Raw genomic sequence first — 24,697 nt, 5'->3', positions numbered from 1 at the left:
GGACACTCAGCTCATCCACTTTCATCATTACGATGTAACACTTGACAAATAATGTCTATTTAATGTGACCACTAATTGTTGAGACTAGTAAATCGATTCCTATCTCTGTAGTTGCAAATCTGCGTTCCTGGTGAAATGACCAGCAGTGAGCAGTTTATCTCCCCATGTTACATGTTATTTTCTTTCAGATATTCAGACAAAAATTCCACTGTTTAAATAATGTGTTCAAAGGATCAATTCTACTAGTCTAAATTATTTCTAAATTTAAGATTGCCAATATTGAATTGTAAACAAAACAGGGCTTTTTATCATCTAATTTTGTCTTTTTCTTAGCTGAAATAGACAGAAAGCACACCCATGTCAATCCTTGGAAGGATAGAGAGATGAACTCCAAAGTACCTTGTTATATCTCTTAATCTGTTGGAATATGTAAGCAATAACTTTAGGTTGAGTCCCTTGGTTATTGTGTATCAATACAGTAGTAGGAACATTGTGATGGAGGTTAGCATGGCTAAGGAATGGACTATTTTACATCTTTGGCACTTAGTGTGGAAATCTACTTGTCATATGTAATATTCTCAGCCTTTTACGTATAGTTCCGTGATGATGGAATCAGGAAGAAAGCTTTCCATCTTATTGTCTCCTTTGAGTTGACTACCAGTTTGGTTGAAAATGATACTGAATTGCCCATTTCTGTATCATGGACCCTGGGAACTGGGTGCCCTTCCTCAATTTCAAGTTGTCGTTTTAAGATGGATAAGAATAAAGCCTTAAATCCTGTGTCACTCCATGTTACTAACATTTTTCAAGCTCCATCCCATTCCTCTCCGGCTCAGTGAGATTGTGAACTCAGCTTGTGGTTGTGCTTTAGAGAAGTGGTTATGAATTTGTGCCTTTGTGCCAACCTATTTAGTGGTGAAATGAACACGTGGAGTGTCAACTTGAGTACAATTGTGTCACAGCTCACTGTAGTGAATCCACTGACAGCCCTGTTTTCCTTACAGACTTCAGTAACTGAATATTCTTGCAGGTGATGTTGAAATATGCATACTTTTCTATAATTGCTGTGAAGCCATGAGAGAATTTTGTCCAGGACATTAAGCCATATAAAGGGCATTAATTAAAAAGACATCCATCAACACAACCTTTGAATGAGTTAGCTTAACCAAGATGTTAGCATTGACCTTTGAGATTTTGCTCAAGGATGCTGTGAGTTATAAAATATATGCCACAAAAAGTATTCTGTGAAAAATAATTTAAATAGGTTTTTCGGACAAAGCATAGTTTTAATCTGGACAGAAGTAATGAGTTATAACATTATAATTTTTGCAGGTAGTATTTTGATAACTGATAAATGGAACAATCAGCAAACCAGAGTGTACCATAGCCATGCTGTCATGGCTGCAAATTTATGTAACTATTGTAAAATATTCATGAAGAGGGATATTAAAGCATTCAACTGAAGCAACTCTTGAGTTTTGCATAAGCCGAATGAAATACTTCACCACGTACTATCTGCAACACTCAAGAATAGACTACGTCCTTTACCAGCAATCTCATAGTTGTGCATTAATCACCATGTTTGTGAAGAGGCATGGGTATGATTGTTTTGCTGCAGAACTAGTAATGCAGTAAGGCTAAGAGAACCCAGGTTTGAATCCCATCACATCAGAATTTAAATTTGATAAAAACCTGAAGTTTAAAGTTTCATGACCATTAAGCCATTGTTGATTGTCATCAAAACCAGTCTGGTTCTTTCATGTTCTCTAGGCATGGAAAACGTACCCTTGGTTTGTCTGGCCTGTGTTTGACTCTACTGTCACAGCAATGTGGTTGACTCATACATGCCTTCTGAAATGGTCTAGCAAGCCATTCAGTTGTATCAATTGCTAAAAAATCTTAAAGGAATGAAACTAGACGGACCGCCTGGCATTCACCTAAGCATGAGAATTAATGATGGCAAACTCAACCCTGCAAAGTAAGGACAGTTAGAGGCCAAAATTTGAAGAGCTGTCTGTCAGACTGGTCAAGCAATAGCCTGACGTCGTCATACTCTCAGAATCATACCTTACGCACCGAGACAGACAAAATTATCACTTGTCCTGGCTATGTGCTGCCCCAACAGCAGGCAGACGCAGTGGAGGTAGTGGCACAAAGGCGCACAGTCAAGAGGGAGTTACCATGGAATTTCTCTGGACATTTGAAGTCACATGGCATCTCGCTGAACAGGGGCAAGGAAGCTGCCTGCTGATTATCAAGTGCCATCTGCCCTTTGTTAATGCCCAGTCCTCCTCAATGTTAAGCACTACTTGGAGAAGGACTAAGGGTAGCAGAGGTGCAGAATGTACTCCTCGTGGGGAGGGTCAATATTAATCACCAATATAGCACTATCACTGTGCACTAAATGGGGTAGACAAGATACAACAGCTCATGTCTGGGCATCCATAATGTACTCTGGACCATCAGCAGCTGAACTGAACTCCAACACGATTGATAACCTCATGGCCAGGCATATCCCCATTAACATCAACCCTGGTTCAGCGAAGAGTGCAGGAGGACCGGTCAGGAGCAGCACCAGGCACATCAAAAATGAAGGTCAACCTGGTGAACTGCAAAACAGAATTGCGTGCTTGCCAATTAGCAAAAGCAACAAATGATAGAGCTAAGCAATTCTACAACTCATAGACCAGATCAAATCTCTGCAGTCCGGCCTCCTCCAAAGATCCCTATATCACAGATCCCAGCTTAAGCAATTCCATTTACTCCACATGATATGAGGAAATGGATGGTGGGACCGGATACTACTCACTCTGATTCTATTTTTTGATGTGCCAACCTCTGAAATCTAGTACAGCAGCAATCTCTGAAGCCAGATGTTTGTGGCAGCGCACCAAATGGCATGCATGGAATGTTAAAGAGGCTGCACTATTACACAGCTTAGACAGAACACTGACGCAGAAAGCGTTTTGGCAATAATGCTGAAGAAGGGCGCTCCAGAGCTAGCTACACCTCTCACCAAGCTGTCCCTGTGCTGCCACAACATTGACATCGACCTGACAATGTGGAAAATTGCCCTGGTATGGCCTACAAAATGTAAGACGAATCCAATCCTGCCTATTAGCCCAAAATACCGTAAGATATAGGAACAGAATTAAGCTATTCAGCCCATTGAGTTAGTTTTGGGATTGAATTATGGCTGATATGTTTTTCAACTCCATCCTCTTGCCTTCTCCCTGTAACCCTTGACCCCCTTTCTAATAAAGAACCTATCTATCTCTATATTAAATACACCTAATAACTTGGCCTCCACAGGCTCTGTGGCATTGAGTTCCACAAGTTCACCACCACATGACTGAAGAAATTCCTCCTCATCTTAGTTCTAAAAGGTCATCCCTTCACTCTGAGACACTGCCCTTGGATCCTAGTCCGTCTCACTAGTGGAAACACATTCTCCACATCCACCCTATCCAGGCGTCTCAAAGTTTCAATGAGTTCCTCCTTCATTCTTGTAAACTTCATCAAGTATAGACCCTGAGTCCTCAAACTCTCCTCAATTCCTTTAATCCCCAGGATTGTTCTTGTGAATCTCCTGTGGACACCTTCCCAAGGCCAGCATGTCCTTCCTTAGAAATTGTACCCAAGACTGCTCTCAATATTTCACACAAAAGCAGAAGTTGCTGGAAAAGCTCAGCAGGTCTAGCAGCATCTGTGAAGAGAAATCAGGAGTTAATGTTTCGGGTCTGGTGACACTTCCTCAGTTCCCTTCTTTAAACTTAAAAGGTAAAGTTACCATAATCCTGCCAGACCATAAGGCTCTCCCACGAGAGAGAGACAGACAGACAGACAGACAGACAGTTGGTTGTGGCTCAGCCTGAGGGTCACAATCCATCAGTCAAGGGGAGAGGTTGAGAAGGAGAGTCCTTCATGGGAACATCAGCCACTGCAGGAATTGAACTCTCTCCATTTTAAAAGCGTACTAATAAGTGAAGCACATGGGCTCCAGTAGTTGAAGAGGGCAGCTAACTATCTCATTTCACTAAGGATGGGCAATAAACATTGTCCGTACCAGTGACACCACACCCCCCCCCCCAAAAAAACAGAAATTGCTTATGGGCTCGTGCCTTTAGAGATGAGGTGCTGTGCAATGCATGTATCATTAGGAAAACTGTTTTTTGTAGTTGAATACACGATTAGCTATCTTTGTTTTTCTTGATCAGAGGAGTTGGCATTTGACTACCTTATTAACTTACCAAATTATTTTCAACTGTAAAAACACTCAAAACCTGCAAGTCAACCTTGTGAATCCACTCCTTGTCTCAAGACTCAGTGCAGTGGAAGGTAATTTATTTACTCGGATGATATTACTATAACATACTTGACAACTTCTATATTGCAGTAAGGTTGGGTGTCCAGCTTTAGGAAAGGGTGTGTAACTGAAGTCCCAGTTGGCACCTCAAGTAGTCATTAAAAATCCTATGATATTTTGAAGATCAGCAGGGGTGTCTCTAATGTCTGACTCAAAGATATCCCTTAATCAGTGTCATGAAAGTACTTTATCTGGTCATTTATCTCATCGCTGTTGGTACAAGTTTGCTGTTTGCAGGCGCTTGCAGTTTCATGTTGTTCAAGAATTGCTACATTTCAAAGTATCTCTCAGGATGTGCCAAAGTGTTTTATCGTCAATGGTCATGTAGGGCACCAGAAAGAACAACTTGGATTTGTATAGGTCCGATGAAGGTTCTAGGCCCGAAACGTCAGCTTTTGCGCTCCTAAGATGCTGCTTGGCCTGCTGTGTTCATCCAGCTCCACACTTTGTTATCTTGGATTCTCCAGCATCTGCAGCTCACATTATCTCTGGATTTGTATAGCATCTGTTTGTCTTTTTATGTCTAGTGCAGACCCTCATTATTGTAGAGCTAAAGATCTCTTTATATCAGAAAATGGACTTCTGAACATTTTAGAAACTAGCGACGGAGGGCATTCCTTCTTGAATCTGACTGATCAGAGTATATAACCTGTAGTTCTCAATCATGTCTCCAAATTTAGAAACATCACATTTGCATACCCTCTGCATGGTATTTCACTTGTTCTTACTACGTTTTCAATAGCTGATCCACTGAATGCCAGCAGTCTACAAGGAATCCAAATAACATGTGGACCTTGCATTAACTTTTCTATGTTGGTTATTTACTGATCCTTTTGGGCTTTTACTTTTGAAATATTTTTCAAAAACTGTTTCAAAATAATCAAAACATGTGTTAGCTTTTGAGTGTTTTGGCATTTTTAATTTAAATGTGATTTTATATATTTGGTCTGCTGAAAATTAATGGTTACCTTTTAATGTTTAATTTCATTTCTTATTGAACAGTGCTGGTAGCTCAGTGCTAATTGCATTCAGCGAGGCATTATATTTTATTTGCTATGTTCATGCAAGCAGCAATCTGTGCTGTGCTTTAATTGGTTATTAATAGTGCAGTCAATTAATCACATTTGGCTTCTGCGATTGATGCATAAATTGTTTTAATGTTGTTAATCATCAAGGTTATATAGTGTCTAGTGGAATGATCAGCAGCCTTTTTAGCACCTACCAGTTCCTCCTAGAATTGATAGAGTATTTGTAGACTCACAGAAGAATGGACTGTTCTCTCAGGTTTCCCTGTCTCGTTTTGGCTTAAATGGAAGTGGGCTGCTTGGCCAGGATCTGTTCTGGGTATGTAAGAGAATCATAACTTTTACTGGTGGGAATGTAGCAATAGACCTCAGTTTTCTCCTCTTCCCTTCTTCACCACCATCGTTACTGTCCACTTTTAGGTAGTATTGTGGAGGAAAATCACTGAGCCTTTAGCTTATAAGTGAAGACCCAACAACTTGAGCAAGGTGCTGACAATTACTGATAAACTGTGAAACAATAAGCTGGTAGATAATGAGCTTTGCAAGGTAGAGAAAAGAACTCTAAAAATTTAAAGTAAGTAATTACTATGTCACCTACATGTTAGCATAGCATAGTTGGAGTCAGTGGGAATCCTCTCCACTGATTGGAGTTCTGCAGGGCATGAAGAAAGATATTATGATTGTTGAAAGCCAATCATTTCAGTCTCAGCACATTTCTACAGGACTTCTTCAGGGTAGTATCCTGGACCCAAATGACTTCAGCTGCTACACCAATGACTTTCCCTCCATCATAAGTTTGAAGTGGTGACACTTGCTGATGATCACAGAATTTTGTGCCATTCAAAAAGTGTGATTCAAAACTACGCATACTGCGGCTCATACTGCGTACTCATGCAGCAAAACCTGAACAATATTCAGGCTTCGGTTGATGAGTAATGTTTGCTCCACACAAGTGCCAGACAATGACCAGCTAAACAAAAGAGAAATTAATGCCTTGAGATTCAATGATGTTTCCCCTACCATCAACACCTGAGGTTAACATTAGCCACAAATTGAATTGGACTAAAGATATAAACACTATGCCGACAGGAGGTGGTCAGATGCTAGGAATTCTGTGGTGTACACCTCACTTCCTGTCTCCCCAAAGCCTGTTCACCATCTACAAGATGTAACTCAGGAATGTGATAAAATACTGTACGCTTGTCTGAATGAGTGCAGCTCCAACTACACTCAAGAAACCTGATACCATCGAGGACAAAACAACCTGCTTAGTTGGCAGAGATAGTAAGAACTGCAGTTGCTGGAGTCAGAGATAACACAGTGTAGAGCTGGAGGAACACAGCAGGCCAGGCAGCATCAGTGGAGAGGAAAAGTTGACGTTTTGGACCCGGACCCTTCTTCAGACTCTTCTTTCTGGAGAAGGGTCCCGACCCGAAATGTCAACTTTCCTGTTCCTCTGCTGCCTGGCCTTCTGTGTTCCTCCAGCTCAACACTGTGTGTTATATCTGCTTGGTTGGCAGCCCATCCATCACCTTCAAGCATTCATTCCCTTCATGATCAATGTTGTGGGAGTGACCTGTGCCTGTCCATACAGAGTGACATAGAACATTGAACAGTACAGCACAGTACAGGCCCTTTGATGTTGTGCCGAAATTTTACCTGAAACCTAAGGTCTGTCTAACCTCCAACCCTACCTTATACTATCATCCATATGCCGCTCTAATAGCCACTTAAATGGCCCTAATGAGGTCGACTCCACTACGCCCCTACCACTCTCTGTGTAAAGAACCTCCCTCTGATGTCTCCCCGATATCTCCTTTCACTTTAAAACTATATCCCCTCAAAAGCTCCACCCTAGGAAAAAGTCTCTGGCTGTCAACTCTATCTATAGTCTGACCATTAGCTGCCTATACTAAGCAGCCCATGCCTGCTTACAAAATGGCAGAAAAAACTAAGCAAAAGTAAACAGCCTGCTTACACAGTGAAACATAATGGTACCTTTGAACAGGAATACTCCAAGGTCAGAAAAGGAGCTCTGCAAGCAACCATCTGAGACAGTTCTGATAAGAGAATGCCTAAGGTTAGACAAGCGATGGATTCCAGCTTCATTAATGAAAGGATGATTGTCCCAGTAAATGATTTACACCACGTGTGAGTCTCAGCCCGTGAACCAGCCAGGTTAACTCCCTAAGCAGCTGCAAAGACAACAGCTTAAGTTATTTTGTAGTAAATAGTTGTTTCTTTGAAGTTACTCGCAATATTAAGAAATAGGTTCTAGTTAAAGATTCTTCACACAACCATAGGAAGTAGTGTTCAGCATAAAGGATACATACACATGTAACCAAAGTATGATACAAGCATTATGGCAAATAAAACACTTAAAAATAGATGTGAAAGTTAATTAGTCTTAGGAAATGCTTTCTCTTACGTCCTGAACAAAATAGATTGTTCACAAAATATTAATTACGACGTGCTAACAGTAGAAGTAGATGTATAATTTTACACTTTATAACTAACTTTTTATAACAGAAGTTATCCTTTTACAACTGGTTAAAACTGTTTTTTGTACTTTTACATGTATAATTTGAACAATGAGAAATATAAAAAGAATAACTGAATTTGATAAAGGTAAGCACATGAAATACAATTCAGACTGTGCTCAGAGATAAGTAAGTCTGAGACAGATACAGAGGAGTATAACCGGTAACTTTGGAATGCGAATGAATAGATCCCAGGGCATGGAGATTACAATGTTTCATAAACACAAGATCACAGGAACCTGGGACTGTCCATAGGACTGCCCATCATTGATTAGGTGTCCTATGGAGTTGGGTGTGTTGATTAATTGGGGAAGGACAGTGTTCATGCTGTATTTAATTATTGTAACACAAAATGTATAAAAATGTTGAATTTCACTGTAAAGATCAAAGTGTGTTGTTGATCTCTCTTCCAATCTGAGCCAAAGATTAGGGGAATAATTGAGTTCTTACATCAAGGCCAGATTCTTTAGTCCTCTCCCTGTATTAACCAGTTCTTGCTCGAATAAAAGTCTCCCACTTACCTGAGTCCTGCCTGCCTTCTGAGTCTTTGTCCCCGGTCGGGGGTATACTCCTACAAATGCACAGTAGCAGCAGTGTATACTATCTACAAGATGCACTGCAGTAACTCACCCAGGGTCTTTACACCTGTCAAACCGCTGAACTCTTATCAAGTTGAATAGCCAGTTCAGCAGATATGTTGGTATGTGCAAGTTCCCCTGCAAACTATTCACCATCCTGGCTTGGAGTTATAATGCTGTTCTTTCATTGTCGCTGGATCAAAATCCTGCAGTCCTTTCTTAACACTACAGTGATGTCCCTACACCCCAAGGTAAAGCAGCTTTTCATTAAGGCAGCTCAATAAACCTCTTCTGTGACAATTAGGGATGAGTTGACATAGCCAGTCTCATCCACATCCCTTCAACAAATAGATTCAACCTTTCATTCTTCTGTCCATTTGAGGCAAGACAGGAAACATGCTCACCCATTTTCTTCCTTCAAATATTATTTCTAAATGTTTCACCTGTTGTGAAGTCAGGTAGAGTACTCATGGATTGAAAGGTAGGAAGTTATAATTTGGTGTGTGTAAAATGCTTGGTGGGGGGGAAACAGCATGTGGGCCCTTTAAGAGATGTTGTGGCTTTTCTATGCTTAGAGTTGTAAAAAGGATGTCTGTGAGCAGCAGCAGTTTGTGGATTTGCAGGTTCACAGAGCACCTGAATTGAAACATTTGTATCAAAATGCTATACTGTTAACATGCAAAGCAGCATTTTTACCAAGGCAATAGGCTTTTAAATTTTATTTAAAAATTAATTTAAACGAGGCCCTTAGATACCAAAAACCAATTAAGTTTAAATCTGATGGTTTTGAAAAAATAGGACCGATCCTATGATAAGAAATAGGTCATCGAGGGTATAAAAGATGAGGGCATTTAGAAAATCAGGGTGAGGGGAGAAGCCAACTGCCATCTACCAAGCGAACAGCTCTCAGCTCTAAAAGAATCACTGGCTCTCAAAGAATTCTCTAAGTCTTAGAGTAAGCTCCATCTAAATTAGACATACCTATGGCATATGTAGTTAATGTGGAGAAGGAGTAGGTGTTCATGACAGTGGAATTCATTGGAGAAGAGGCAGAATGTTTCAGAAGCTGTAATCTGGCTATAATTTCGAGAGACTAAATTCTTTTTATTAATTCTATATAAGTGGGACTTGTATTTATTGGAGCAGCACATCAGTAGAATCTTGTTTTATTCAGGGATAGTTCGTATTTAGAAAGGGGTATTTGGTTTCTTAATAGTTTGTTCACTGTTAGAATTAGATAAACAATTTGTTACTTGTTGCTTGTAAAGTGTGTGTCAGGAGTTTGTTTTTATTTAACCACTTTTTTAACCAGAGTGGAGCTCTTTTAACAGATTATAGGGTGAGGCACACATTGTTTGGTGTTTTGATTTTAGTTACCCGGGTGGGGGGTGCGGGACTTGGAGGGGGTGCGGTGAATGACTTCCACTTTGTAATCCAGCTCAGCCATTTTTGGCAATGTGTTTTGAGTGAGGAGCGGTTGGTTAATAGCAGCCAACTGTAATTAATGCATTAATTTATTTAATAATTTGGTTTCCTCTCCACTAATTTCAATTGCAGAAGTAAAAACACCTGCATCTTTCAGTGTATGTTGGAAGTCTGCACTGGGTGCCTCAGCTATATTGCTACAATTAAGATCTGTTAAGTTTGGTTTTAAAAGTTTAGATTTTATTGAATTGCCTGCCAGTGTTTTAGGCATCATTCTGTGTCGTAGAAATCCACAATAGAGAAAAAAGACCTTCGCCTCATTGAGTTGACATCTGTCCAAAACAAACACTTAACTATTGTAATCAGTTATAATTTGGCAAGCTGTGGCTGATGCTGCACATGCAGTTTCTTGGGGGGGAAACCCTTTGATCTATTTAATGTGGATTTTATGCTAATTGTGCCATTGTTGTGTTCAGATTCCAGAGGAGCATGATGTTGAAAGCCTGGTTCGGAAGGAACGCGAATGGAGATTTCTACGCAATGGGCGTGTTAGAAAACGAGCTGGTTGGATTATCGAGAAAGGTGAGCTATATTCTAGGTGCAATTAATGTAATAATTATTTGTAATGACAGCATATTTCAGTGGAAGTATGTTTTATTATTTAACTTCGCTATATTGGGAGTTACTAATACAGAAGCAAAATATTCCAGATATTGGAAATCTTAAATAAACGCATGAAAGTGCTTGGAACCCTCAGCACATCAGGCAGCTGCTGTAGAGAGGAACAGATTTAAACCCAACTAATCAAGAGATTGAAAAAAAATTAATCAGATGTCGCACTTAGGTCGAAATAAAACAAACATCTCCTTCTCAGAATTGCTGCTTTGGAGACGCTGAGAGAAATTTGAGGGATAATGTTAAAGATTGAGTGTTGTGAGATTTATCCTTTTGGATTGCGTGTGTGCAGCACATTGAGGAAGCTCCGTGGAGAAGATCGCATGCCTGTTACAAACCCCGCTTGAATTTCCATCCATTCATTCGAGCTTATTTGCAAGTCAGCGGTAGGGAAATTATTGGAAAAGATTCTCAGGGCAAGATCTATTTGCATTTAGAAGCATAGGGACTTGTTAGCATTAGACAGCATCGTTTTGTTTGGGGGAGGTCGTGCCTCACTAACTTGACTGCCTTAACTAACTTTGAAGCAGTGCCAAAGATAATTGATGAGGGAAAAGTGGTTGATGTTGTGTGCATGGACTTCAGTAAAGCCTTTGACAAGGTCCCTCATGGCATACTGGTACAGAAGATGAAGTAGCCTGGTATCACTGGTGAGCTGGCAAGATGGATACAGAACTGGCTTAGACAAAGGAGACAGAGCATAGCGGTGGAAGGATGCTTTTCGGAATGGAGGGTTTTGCCTAGTGGCGTTCCGGAGGGATCAGTGCTGGGACCTCTGCTGTTCGTGCTCTACATAAATTCTTTGGAGGAAAACATGGCTGGTCTAACTCGTAAGTTTGCAGACAATGCAAAGATCCAAGGAGTTGTGGATGGTGAGGAGGATTGTCAGAGGATACAGCAGGATTATAGATCAGTAGGAGGCATTGGCAGAAAAATGGCAGATGGAGTTTAACCCATATAAATGGGAAGGTCAAGCACGGGTGGAAATTATCGCAGTGAATGGCAGAACCCTGAAGGGTATTGACATGCAGAGAGATCTGGGTGTGCAGGTCTGCAAATCATTGAACGTGGCAGCACAGGTAGATATGGTAGTAAAAAAAGCCTATGGCATGCTTTCCTTTATTGGAAGGGTCACTGAGTAAAAGGATAGACAAGTTATGCTGTAGGTTGATTGAACTTTAGTTCGGCCACACTTAGAATAATGCATACAGTTCTGGTCACCACACTATGAGCAGGACATGGATGCTCTGGAGAGGGTACAGAAATGGTTTACAGGCTGTTGCCTGGATTGGGGGATTTTAGCTTTGAGGAAAGGTTGGATGGACTGGGTTTGTTTTCAGTGTAAGTTGAGGAATGACCTGAAACAAATTTATAAGTTTGTGAATGGCATGAATAGAGTAGAAAGTATGAGACTTTTTCCCAGGGTGGAGGGGTCAGTTACTAATGGACACTGGTTTAGGGTGCGGGGGGGGCAATTTTAAAAGAGGTGTACAAGGCAAGTTTTTCACACAAAAGCTTTGAAAGTGCCTGGAACATGCTGCCAGAAGAGGTTGTGGAAGCAAACGCAGTAGCAGCGTTGAAGAAACACCTGGACGAGCACACAAATAGGAAAGGAAAAGGGGGAAATTACGGATCCTGTAAGTAAAGACAAAACGTGTCAGCGAGTGCTTAGAGGACCGAAGGGTCTGATCCTGTGCTGTGCTGTGCTGTTTTCTCTGTACAATCCTCTGAACTCAGTTTTCCCATTTTCAGTCTGATCTACATCTTCCACGAGCAAATCAGGAAAAGCTGTCATTTGATCGAGTGCCCATTTACTGAACAAGTGCATGCTTCCATTGATCCTACCGAGAGCTTGACTGGTGGTGTCGTTTTTCTCTTCAGAATGAGCCCTTTCTAAGAATTTAACTACTTATTCAGCTACTGGCCTTTTCCATTTCAGGCACTTCCAGCTGAGAAACATAATTAAGATCCTCCCCATGCCTCCGTAGCAGCCTTCAGGAATTCTATTCAGGGTGGTTTTACATTACTAACTATTCAGAGCATGAAAACTGTTTTATGCCTACAGTAAAATCATTACGTCAAAATGCGGGGGGTGGGTAGCGGTGGTGGGCTGCCCACAAACTGTGTTAAGCAAGCAGAGCTTTGAGGTAGCTGAGGAAGGCTCTATATGAACCCATTTGATGCAACTCTGCTGTATGTCAAAAACAAAAATGAGGACAGTGGTGCAGCAAATTTATGAAATAATGCCTTTATTTTCCAAAGCCCTGAGATGTTACAATGGCACCAGACCCTATACAGTAAAAGTCTTTTGAGAAACATTGAGTGTTAGCATTGGAAAAACTAACCTTTTTCTGCTGAATGTGCTGTCTTTGAAATGGTGTGTCATGTGATCAAACATGTTTTTGTGTGGCGGTATGAAATCCTGGAATAACATTTCTATAGCCTGTGCAGCTTCAGCCAGGGAGGTGGCTGGGGGGTGCTTTTTATTGTACTGTTCCATGTCACTGGGCTGAAAATCTCCTGTTGATGCATTTTGTCCACTTTCCTCATCCATGCCTCAAAAGTGCTAGACATCATCCAGGACATTTTGTGAGCCACATACTGAGTGGATAGGATCTTTAGATTTGTATTCTTGACATGAATTCTTGATGATTTCTGTCAAAAGAATTGGTAGCTTTTCAATGCCATCCATGTTGGTGCAGACCATGACAGTGACACATTCTCTGCATTGCTCTCCCTGTTACTTGTTTCATCTTTAAATATGACCTGGCAATAGACAGTAAAACAGGTTCACCTACATTAAAATTGTCTCTGAATGCATTTTGTTCAGGATGTGGATGAGACCTTTTATTCGCATTGCTGTAGGCTTCCCCATGATTTCATCTAATGTGGTTGGTATGGTCATATGACAAGATTTCACGAATTTGGCTAACCTGGAATTGCCAATTCAAAATTTTGATTCATCACTGGCACCTTTTCTGTTGGACTTTCTATTTGTTATTGAGTGGATGACATCTTCGTTATAACCAGCACTTTGAATTAGCTGAATTTAATTCTCTGATTTCACTACACTTTTCTTAAAAGGCTGTGATTTCTTTTGTGAATTTAGCCATTTTTCCCCTTAACTAGGTATCACAAGATTAGATGACCAGATCTTTATAAACAGAAACCCAGGTGTCCCTTCTGTGGTGAAGTTTCATCCGTTTACTCCATGCATAGCAGTGGCTGACAAAGACAGTATATGGTAAGAGCAGCTTTGGCTGTAGTAAATTATTTCAACACCAAGTTATTCTAACTAATTCAGCAGCTTTTTGATTCATGTTTTGTTATTTCATTGAAGCTTTTGGGATTGGGAGAAAGGAGAAAAACTCGACTATTTCCACAATGGGAATCCCCGATACACCCGGATCACTGCAATGGAATACCTGAATGGACAGGATTTCTCTCTGCTTCTCTCTGCCACAGGTGAAGTAGCTCTAAAGATGTAAAATATGAACCTCATGGCAGACTGCCTACACTCCTAATCATTGATGTGTCATTCCATAGCTGGGCATTTACTGCTGACTGCTTGAGGTATAGGGCATGAAGTTTTGAGACGACTGTGTTAAGGTGTCATGGGAATAATGATCATCTGAAAAGATTTTGAATTTATGATTTAACCATAGTTCAAGGTTCAGATTGTCACTCTACTCTTCTGAAACCAGTATTTTTGCATCCTTTGATGGTGACATGCAAAATCAGTGCTGATAATATGACCATAGTTATGAGAAACTGTATTTCAAAAATTCCTTTTTCAGAATGTCACCACAGAATTATTTTACTTTTTATTAAACTTTATCCTTTCCTTCCTGCATTTCTCATGGGCCTGTGTTTCTCTGTGATATATAATTATGGTCCTCTTTTGTTCATCCTTTTTTCCACCTAAGGCATCACACACAAAAGCATGTTTTATTCAAGTAAAGTAACTTTCCTTTAGGAACAAAAAATTATTGGAACTTTGCAAATGCAACAAATGCCGTTTTGAAGTCTGAGGATTTGATATCAGAAGTTCTGAGCTGTGAAAGTTACATGCATCTGCAATCTTTTGCAGAGAATTGAAGCAATATTGTGAAATTATTTAAGGTTTATTTTCAGCATGAAATTGGTAAACCTTATTTCATGTGAAAATAGTAATTGATATTTAACTTTTGTAGATAAATATATTTTTGTTTTCTTTAATTCATGGGATGTAAGCATGACTGGCTAGGCCAGCATTTATTACCTATTCTGAATTATTCTTGCAGAGATGTTGAACTGCTGCAGCTCTTTTGGTGTGGGGGCATCCACAGGACATTTAGGGAGGGAGTTCCAGTTATGTTGAAAAAACAGTAAGACAGCTCCAAGTCAGGACAGTGTGTGGCTTGGAGGGATACCTGTGTTGATGGCTGTGTCCCCATGCATCTGCTGCCCTTGACCTTGCAAGTGATGAGGCTCGCAGGTTTAGGAGGTGCTGTCAAAAGAGCCTTGATGAGTTGCTGCAGTGCGTCTTGTAAATGGTAAATACTGCCACAATATGTCCTTGCTGGATGGAGCTCCGTGCTTGGAGTTATAGATGTGGTGCTAACCAAGTGAGCTGCTTTGTCATGGATGGTACCAGGCTTTGTGAGTGTTGTTGGAGTTGCAGTTGTCATGCAAGTGGAGAGTATTCCATCATACCCTTGACTTGTGCCTTATAGATGATGGACAGACAAGTTAGGGGAATGCCTGTGGTCGTTCAGTATGGATTGTGACTTCTTATGCTTTGCAATTGAAAGAGATAAAATGTGAACTTAGTCCTTGTCCCTCCATTGCACAGTACATCAATGCATATTGTATAACGTCACGCACTGACGTTATTAATTTCATTTGTCAATCAATGCATTTCAGATTATTAAACAATCAAAACTTCATATTTACCATTATAGTTAGGTTACTCATATTTTTCTGAAGTGCATATTATTGATCGAGATGTATTCACTCCATTCTAGTATATTTCTGTGAAAGTAAAAATCTTTACATGTTGAGTTATAATTTGAAATCTAACTATGTAAGATTCTCCGAGTTCTATTCTGGGTTCAAAGCTATTCACCAGTAGTTTTGTATTGTATTGTGAAATGGACATAAGAAATAGCAATGTTCATCTTACGATATCTGAATTTTCTTTACTGGAAACCTTCAACAAAGAAATGGTTTTCCTTTGAGCCAAAGAGACTCTACTTTCATTAACAACAACAAAAACATGTTGATGGAAATGCTCAATAGGTTTGGTTGCCTTTGTGAAGAAAAACCGGAGTTACCATTTCAGGTCTGGTGACCCTTGCTCAAAACTGGAAAGAGGTGGAAGTAAGGTGTGTGGGGGTTGGTGGGCTATCAGCTTGGAGGCAGTAGAGAGGGGTGATCACCAGATGAAATGAGGTCAGTTATCATAGTTGATAACGATAGCTTGATGTCTCATGGTGGGGGTCATGGTCCAGTGGAAGATAGGAGGAGGTATCTGAAAGCTGGCACTGAACCTCTGCCATGTAGAGGTCAGTATGCCAGACTACAACAGCACCACCCCAATAGCAGGCTTAATGACAAAGTCAGGATTGGATCAATGCGCATGGAGTGCAGTCAATTCAGAGGGAGATAGGTTGGATTGAGTGAGGGGTGACAGAGAAATTGAGACGACCGATGTCATGTTGACAGTTCTCAATGAACAGATTGAGTGCACGTGGAAGGCCGGAGGGAGGTTTCCAGGAGGAAGGAGAGTATTGGAACTGGATAAAGGGATACGTGGGATGTGGACAGAACACTTGCCCAAAGAAAGGGGCAGAGAGGCGAAGACAGTGGAAGAAGAATTCAACATCATTTCGTGCCCGAAATTTGTACAGCTGGGGACACAGAGGAATAAACCTGACCCCTTTGCTGAGAACAGAACGTTCAGCATTGGAGAATGGAAGGTTAGGAGGGATGGCCAATACCTCACAGGAGGTGGGGTTGGGGGAGGGGATAGAGTCAGCGTGAAGGGGAGAGAAGGAAGGTTCCAGAAGTCGTTGGTATTTCTGAGTTGTTGTATCTTGTGAGTCTTGATGCCTGAAAGGAAAAGAAAAAGTTTTTGGTTAACCAGGCAAATGAGCCGGAGGATGAAGTGGAACTGTGTGGAGCGGTGCAACCCTGAGCTAATGTGGAGCGGTGCAACCCTGAGCTAATGTGGAGCGGTGCAACCCTGAGCTAATGTGGAGCGGTGCAACCCTGAGCTAATGTGTTGCGATGCCGTTGGAGAGAAAGATCGAAGTTGTGCATATGATGTCGTGTGACCCTGAGTGTGGATCTCAAGATGCAGCGAGAGGAGCTGTATGCTGAACATTGAATATCACGGAGATGCCTGTCATCTAAAGTGGATTCAAGGCACAAGGGATAAAACCTGAGTTGGAAATCACGTGGCATGTGTCTGAGCCAGAGGCAGTCACTGAGGAATGTGATATGGCTGTGGAAACGAGTTTTAGCAAATATCTGGTCAAACACCAGGAGTGACAGTGAGATTAATGTTTGTGGACAAGAAAGAAGATTGGAACAGAAACCCTGTCGGGGAGAGGAGCAGAACCTATTCAATTTGGCCATGCCTAGAACGAATGTGGCAGTTAAATACTTGAAAAACTGAAAGAACCGTGGACTCTGTAAATCAGGAGCAAAAACAGAAATTGTTGGAAAAGCTCAAAGGGTCTGGCAGCATCTGTGAAATAAAATCAGAGTTAATGTTTCGGGTCTGGTGACCCTTCCTCAGAACTTAGTTTTTATTCTACTGTCATTGCTGCCAGAATATGCAAGTTCCTACAGCATAGATTTTAAATTGACCCCCCAAACTCGGTCCACTATCTACAGGCGCAAATCATGAGTGTGACTTGCCTGGATGGGTGCAGCTCCAAAAATACTCAAGAAACTCAAAATCCAAGTCAAAGCAGTTATTGTTTGATTTGTACCCCTTCACGCAGTCAGTATTCTATCCTTTCATCACCCATGTACAATAGCAGTGGTTAAGGAAGGCAGCGCAACACCATATTCTTAAGGGCAGTGAGGAATAGGCAGTTAATACTGGTCTAGTCAGTAATGTCCACATTTCAAGAACAACTTTAGAAAATCAAGTCAGTTATCAAGAAAGTAGAATATTGGATGTTTAAGAGCCATAGACTTCTAAAGAGGGGTAATAGTAGTGTACAAAGTACTGATGAGAGTTTAGTTTGCTTTGCATAAAATAATGGTATGGAGACAATGGAAAGATCTCAAAGATATGGAAGATGCACAGTGCAAGCTTTCAAATGCACAAAAGAAAACCAAATAAAGAACTGTGGGTGCTGGAAATCTGAAACAAAACAGAAATTTCCGAAAAAATTCAGAAGGACTGGCAGCATCTGTAGTGGGAGAAAAACAGGTTTAATGTTTCAGATCCAGTGACCCTTCTTCAGAACACTGCTGTTTTGGCACCTCGGGCACCAGTTGAGCAATACCACTTGCACACCCTTCAAAAATTGTAAAAGAAACTGGTGTCTAATTGCCTGCATGCAGAATAATTACATTTGTCTGCTTTTAAATACTATATTAATTATTATTCAACCAAATGTATTTAAAGTATTTTCCATGTTGTTAAATTTGATCTGCATATGAATGATTCTTGTTTGATTCACAATAAAATGAGGCCATTTTTTTAGGCAGCTAATAGTTCGTCGGCAACTGTAATGGTTTCTCATTTTCACTCCGCCTGTAGAGTTACATTTATTCATTCCATGATTAACTCCACAAAAGTACTCCTTCGCAATTGTTAAACAGAAGAATTACCGCAGTGAGCTTGTATTCCACAACGTATTGTCCAGAATATTAATTGGAGGCAAGTTATAAGCAACTGTAAAAAGGGCAAGTACTCAGTAATAAATATTTTAACAAGGTAAATTGACTGGCCAACATTCAAACTGCTCCAGAGCTGAATGCTTTACACAAAATATACCTTCCAAAGCACTCAATTTGTACCACCGAGAATGTCAAGTTCAGCAGATGCATGGGAGCACTGCCATCTGCACGTTCCCCTCCATGTCACACACCATTCAGAATTGGAAGTATATTACTTTTCATTCACTGTCACTGGAGCAAAATCCTGGAACTCCTTTCCGAACTTCCCTGTGGGTTTGCCTATACCCCTAGCTCTGCAGCAGTTCAAGAAGGTACCTCATTGCTACCTCAACTAGGGCAATTGAGGATAGGCAATAAGTTCTGATCTAGCCGCACGTCATTAATGAATAAAAGAAACTATAGACCGTGTTCAGAGAAATGTCTACATCAAGGTATCTAGCATTTTGCAAATAATCACTACAGTTATGGGTTGTAAAAATTAAAAATAGTGCAACAAACCACACATATTATGACTGTTAATAACATACAGTTGAGCAACCAAGAGGAATTACTGATACTCAACTCTCTATAAAACTTATGAGGAATAATGCGCACCAATGCTGATAACTTTGGGTATATTGCTTTTAAAAAAAACTTGTATTTATGTTTGTATAAAACCTTTTATATGGTAAAATGTTCTGATGTGCATCACACAGCCCTTCATGTCTGAAATTAATTTTGGTAGCATCGTTAATCACATTGCTAAATTCGCCTATCAATAATGTATCTGTTCCAGTCATGCTATATTTACGGAAGCAAATGATATTATCAGAGTGGTAATGTCTTGAGATATGGTTTCACTTTCGCGTTCGGAGGTCCCACTCAGCCACTTCCTCTGATGGTCATCAGTCATGATTTGACATGTTTTAAAATAGGAAAAATCACTGCCAATAGTGCTGCAAAAATAAAATGTTACCTTCATAATTTTAATGTAATTTGTAAAAGATGCATTGGCAGTGAAACTCCTTTAATTAGTGTCATGATTCTGCTAATTAGTTAATAATACTGCATTTCATAATCTCATGTAAGTCATACAGTCAGTTCATCAGTTATGTAAAATGGTTTTCATATCTAATGACCATAAACCAAGAAAATTTGAGTCCGTGCAGATCCTGAACACATTCCAATGTTTTTAAAGGTCTGTTCAATTTCTACATGAAAGTGAGTTTTCTTTATAAATGACTTCAGCATTCATTACTAATTAGAACTGATTTAAAATAGGCCAGAATGGAACTAGGGTAATCCGGAATTGAAACTATTTGTACCTTTTTTTTTAAAAAATTCTTTAATTGGAAGTGGCGCCACTAACATTTTTTGTTTCTTGACTTGTGGCACGTGAGTATAGCTGAGTAGTTTTTTCAAATTGCCTGTCCCTAGCTGCCCTTGAACTGAGTGTATTGCTCAGTCATTTCAGAGGGCAGTTGAGAGTCAACCACATTGCTGTGATCTGGAGCCACATGTAAGCCAGTCTGGTTGCGGTTGCCAGATTTCCTTCCCTGAAGGACAATAGTGAGACAAATTGGTTTTTCTGACACTTGGCATGGTTATGGTCATTATTAGATTCTTAATTCCAGATTTTTTTCTTAATTTTTGAATTCAGATTCCACTATCTACCATGGCAGATTCAAACCCAGACCCCATAATATTAGCTGAGTTTCTGGATTAGTGGTTTAGTGATAATACCACTAATCCCATTCCCTCCTCTCCAGAACCTGTTTCCCATTCCTAAGTGCCCTTGAACTGAGTGATTTACTAAGGCAGTTAAGGTTATCACTACATTGGTGTGGGTGATGGCTGATTCCTTTCACTAATGTACATGAGTGAGTCAGGTGAAATTTTAGAGTAATCAATGATAGCTTTACGGTCACCATATCTGAGAATATATTTTAATTCCAATTTAAATTTCACCAGCTGCTGGCATGGGATTTGAGACAATAGCCTAGTGCCTGTGGATCACAAATCCAGCAAAATTCCCATTACATCATCATCTTCCTTTAAACTTCAGCCTAGCTGTGGTTGCACAGGTCAGCATATGATCAGACCACAATATGCATTTATTTCCTTTGTACTTCAGCATTAACCATATTTCGAAGTGTCAGCCAGGGTCTGCAATTTTAACCCTGTCAAAATCTTTAGGATTTTTATCGGTCTTACTTTTAAAACAGCATTTTCTTCATTCTCGATCTCAACTCTTGGTAACTTTTTTTAGATGATGGAGCCATTCGGGTTTGGAAGAATTTTGCAGATTTGGAAAAGAATCCGGAGATGGTGACTGCGTGGCAAGGGTTATCTGACATGCTCCCGACCACCAGAGGTTAGTTATACTTTGGTGTCACTTTATTTTCTGCCTCGCCAATATCTGATAAACCGCTTCATGTTGCACTGCTCCTTGAGTACCAATTTCAACATGTAAAAGACTCTTCCTGGTGCTTTGGACTACTTGGAGTTGGGCATCATCCCAAACACAACTTTTTAAAAAAAGGAACACAGCTATGTTCTGTAACTTCAAAGATTTGCATTGATTATTATGTGCCATGTCTAGATGTATTGAGAGCTCGAGATCATACACCAGATTAAAAACTAAGGTATTCTGGGAGTAACAGACGCAACACTTGGAGCTGGAGTAATACAGCAGGTCAGGCAGCTTCAGGGGAGCAGGAAAGTTGACGTCTCAGGTCGGGACCCTTCAGAAAATGGAAGAAATTCTTCAGAAATTCTGGGAGTATTTCATTTTCACACGACGCATTACAGCAACGAGATTAACCTTACTTCTTGGGGAGAATGTTTCTGAATGACTGTTCTGAATGTTTCATTGATGAAGTTAATAAAATGTAACACTTTATCTGTGGGTTCTTGCTCAGAGCTTCCAGAATTTAAAGAAGAGGTGAATGTCTTTTCTTGCGTTCACTTAATGCTACAGTGTCATTTTTAAAATGATAAGCACAGTTACATATTTCTGCTATAGACTTGTTGTTTCACATTGTACTGCCAGTAATTATAGCATTTTAAATCTTTTACTAAGTGATTTTGGAAGCTGAATAGAAATTTTTTTGGGGGGACGTGGTAAACATTAAGTTTTACTGTCCAAAAGAAAAACAAACATATCGTGTATGAGAATTGTTTTTCTGCTGTATTGCAGCTCATTTCTAGTAAAAGCGCTGAAACCAGTTCTTGAATTATGCAGTTTAGATTGGAACGTTGCTGTATTTGGTTCCTGTAAATGACGACTGTATGCTGGAGCAGCAGTATGGTACATTTTGTTGAAGGATTGAAAAATTGCATCATGCAATGGTCAGAATCTGTACTTGAAACAAAAGATTCTTGCATTCATATCCAGTGGATAGATATATTTGTTCAATCATCTCAGAACATTACACAAATTTATTCTCTACTGTGTGCTGCATTCCTTGGGGAAGGGATGGAGGCTGCAATTTGTGATTAATACACCACCTGTCTGTCAGTTAGTAGAACTTAATCTGATCGCTCGAAATTGTAATAACATTAAAGTCATGGAATTCAATCCCAGCTTGATACTCCTGTTGTATGTATTGGAAGTAGCAGCTGTCGGAAAGGAACAGGGAAATGAAAATTGAACCAAAGATTCTCCATGACTAAGTGTAAAACACATTTTTCAGCAAAGCCACCTACATATTATTGGAGATCCAGTTTTAAAAGGGAACACTGCTTTGTGTGGATGAAATGTTGGGTTGCAATCAATGTTTCTAATGTCTCAGTTGCAATGCATTTTTATGTTGCCAGGTTCATGGTGATTTTTAGCTTTGAAGTTTTATGTAATGTTGCCAGATATATCATGACATTTCCAGATTCTTAGCTTGTATATATGTGGTAAATATGCAGTGAAATTTACACTAGCTAAGAGGCAGATGTTATTTCACAGATTATTTGTACACTTTTGTCATCAAATACCCCTCTGCTTGCTATTATTAGCTAAAATACAGAAGGATATGCGTATGGCCTATATCAGGTTTTTCCCTATCTTTTAAATGTATTCCTGTTCACATTTACTTTTGTTACTATTACTGTATTTTTTGCCTGTTTTTCAATAGCTTCAACCAATAATAAACTAGGTAACATTGTAGTTTGACAAAATCTTGATAATCCCACTGCTGTAGCTTTTGTTACAAATATACTTAATATTTCTTGGAGGACCTAAATTTTGAAGTATTACAGAAAAATTGACTTATTTTGTGGAAATACCTGGAGTGGTTTCTTTAGAAAAGGTCACTGAAATATCACTGCTGACATTGAAACTTTCATAAAAAGACCTAGAAATCACGTGACTAACGATAACTGCGTGTTCTGCTGTAGGCACATGCTGATGCTGCTTGAACAGTAGCTGGGTGGAGAGGGCTTTGGTATCTTGGAATTAGTTGGGGAGCAAGAAGCCAGTGAAGAAAGGCTTCCCAGTGGATCTTCACTACTTTCTGGAAAGAGCTGTTTAGTTGAGTTCAGAGTGAAATTATTTGTACTTCTGAAATTCGCAAGTATTCGCAAGAAATTCCATTATTGTATTTCTTGAGTAAGCTATGTCTGCCAAGACTCTAGAAACAGCCATGCTTTTGAATACTGTCTTGACTGCACATGTCAGAACGGCAAACTTAAAAACATTATATGCTTTAACTTATTACCTTCCAAGAGTAACACATTAACATGCTGATAAAACACATTGGTCAAAGTCTGCAGAAAAATGTTTCTCCTTAGTGTATGCATATGGCTGTACATGTGTTTTGGATTATTTAGATAATAATAAAGGGGATAAATATACCTATATATTACTGACTGTGTATGTTAACCAGTTACCACACCTTGGTTTAATAAATTTTGTTTTGATAAATCAATGTTTTATGTATGAAAAAAATTCAGTTCCCAGATCTTTTAATCTAAGAACTGAAATAGATAAGGTATTTAACTGATTGCCTTGGTATCTGGGAGCAGTACCTTTTTTTAATGTTGTCACCTGTAAAATTCTTCCGGCCTCTACTGTAACTCTGGCTTCAGCAATTGGAAAATGCCTTAATTTTGGGCTCAGCTGGTGAAATTATTGCCCTGAATTTGAAGATAGTGATTGCCTAAACTTTTAATGTTTAGAATTAACAACATTTAACATCATATCCAAGATTCTGATTTGTAAGATCTAATTTCTTACGTTAGATTTTACTAAAATAGATTTCTACACATAGACCAATATATTATTCTATACTTCAGTGGAGCTGGAGGAATGCAGCAGGCCAGGCAGCAGCAGATGCTGCTTGGCCTGTTGTGTTCCTCCAGCTTCACACTGTGTTATCTCTGACTCCAGCATCATCTGTTCTTACTATCCCATTCTATACTTTAGTTTAGTTTTAATTTAAGGAATATCTATAATTATGTCATAAATTATTGTGACTTTTTTATTTGAATTAGTGTTAACAGTTTGGTGTCTGTTGCCATGATTTGGGCAATAAACTAATTATCTCTCTTGCTCCCTTGTTTGAAGCTCTTTAGTGTGCAGATGCTTTCTATATTTCTGTGAATGTCTGGTGACACCCTGAAAACACACTTAGAACACATGCAAAACACAGATGTACAGTCCCTGTCAGTGTCGTCAATGATGTCATTCCATCCTGTTTGTTCATATTTATGATAACACGGTGTAGAGCTCGATGAACACAGCAAGCCGAGCAGGAAAGCTGAAGTTTCGGGTCAACACCTGTACACCATGTTATCTCAGATTCTCCAGCATTGGCAGTTCCTACTATCTCAGTTCATATTTATGAGCTTATTTGGGTACTGTGTTTTTTTACGGTCAAGGCATTTTGCAAAGTGGTGCATGTGCACAACTTTCTACATGCACAGTAGGAACCTTTCGTGGGTGCCAGAAGTCTGAGACTATCTCCTTTTATTACGATCTTAAGTCCACCAATTGTATATAGCTGTTTTATCGGCATCCAAGTTGAAAATGAAATGGTGAAATCCAAAAGTATGTAATAATGAAATCATGACGTTCTATTAAAAGTAATAAAAAGCAACAAGAATTTATTCAACTTGCATTTTCAAAATGCATTCGATCCAAAGGTTATTTTTGCCTTGGTAATTAAACTATTTTTAGGGCAGCTCGATGGCTCAGTGGTGAGCACTGCAGCCTCA

The 24,697-nt window shown here is 39.7% G+C and overlaps 1 protein-coding gene across 1 annotated transcript in view; it reads left to right on the top strand.

Moving 5' to 3' along the window:
* The window catches only part of rptor (regulatory associated protein of MTOR, complex 1), a 384,600-nt gene that overhangs the window by 311,136 nt on the left and 48,767 nt on the right, over positions 1 to 24,697 (top strand). Inside the window, exons 25-28 of the mRNA XM_048554896.2 lie at positions 10,411 to 10,516; positions 13,739 to 13,853; positions 13,950 to 14,074; positions 20,760 to 20,864. Coding sequence (XP_048410853.1) covers positions 10,411 to 10,516; positions 13,739 to 13,853; positions 13,950 to 14,074; positions 20,760 to 20,864 — 451 coding nt within the window. The remainder of the gene's footprint in view (positions 1 to 10,410; positions 10,517 to 13,738; positions 13,854 to 13,949; positions 14,075 to 20,759; positions 20,865 to 24,697) is intronic.

This window comes from Stegostoma tigrinum, chromosome 22, assembly GCF_030684315.1.
Source record: "Stegostoma tigrinum isolate sSteTig4 chromosome 22, sSteTig4.hap1, whole genome shotgun sequence".
Lineage (NCBI taxonomy): Eukaryota > Metazoa > Chordata > Chondrichthyes > Orectolobiformes > Stegostomatidae > Stegostoma > Stegostoma tigrinum.
Note: the sequence above shows the minus strand (reverse complement) of the source record. Positions and strands in the feature narration are given on the sequence as shown.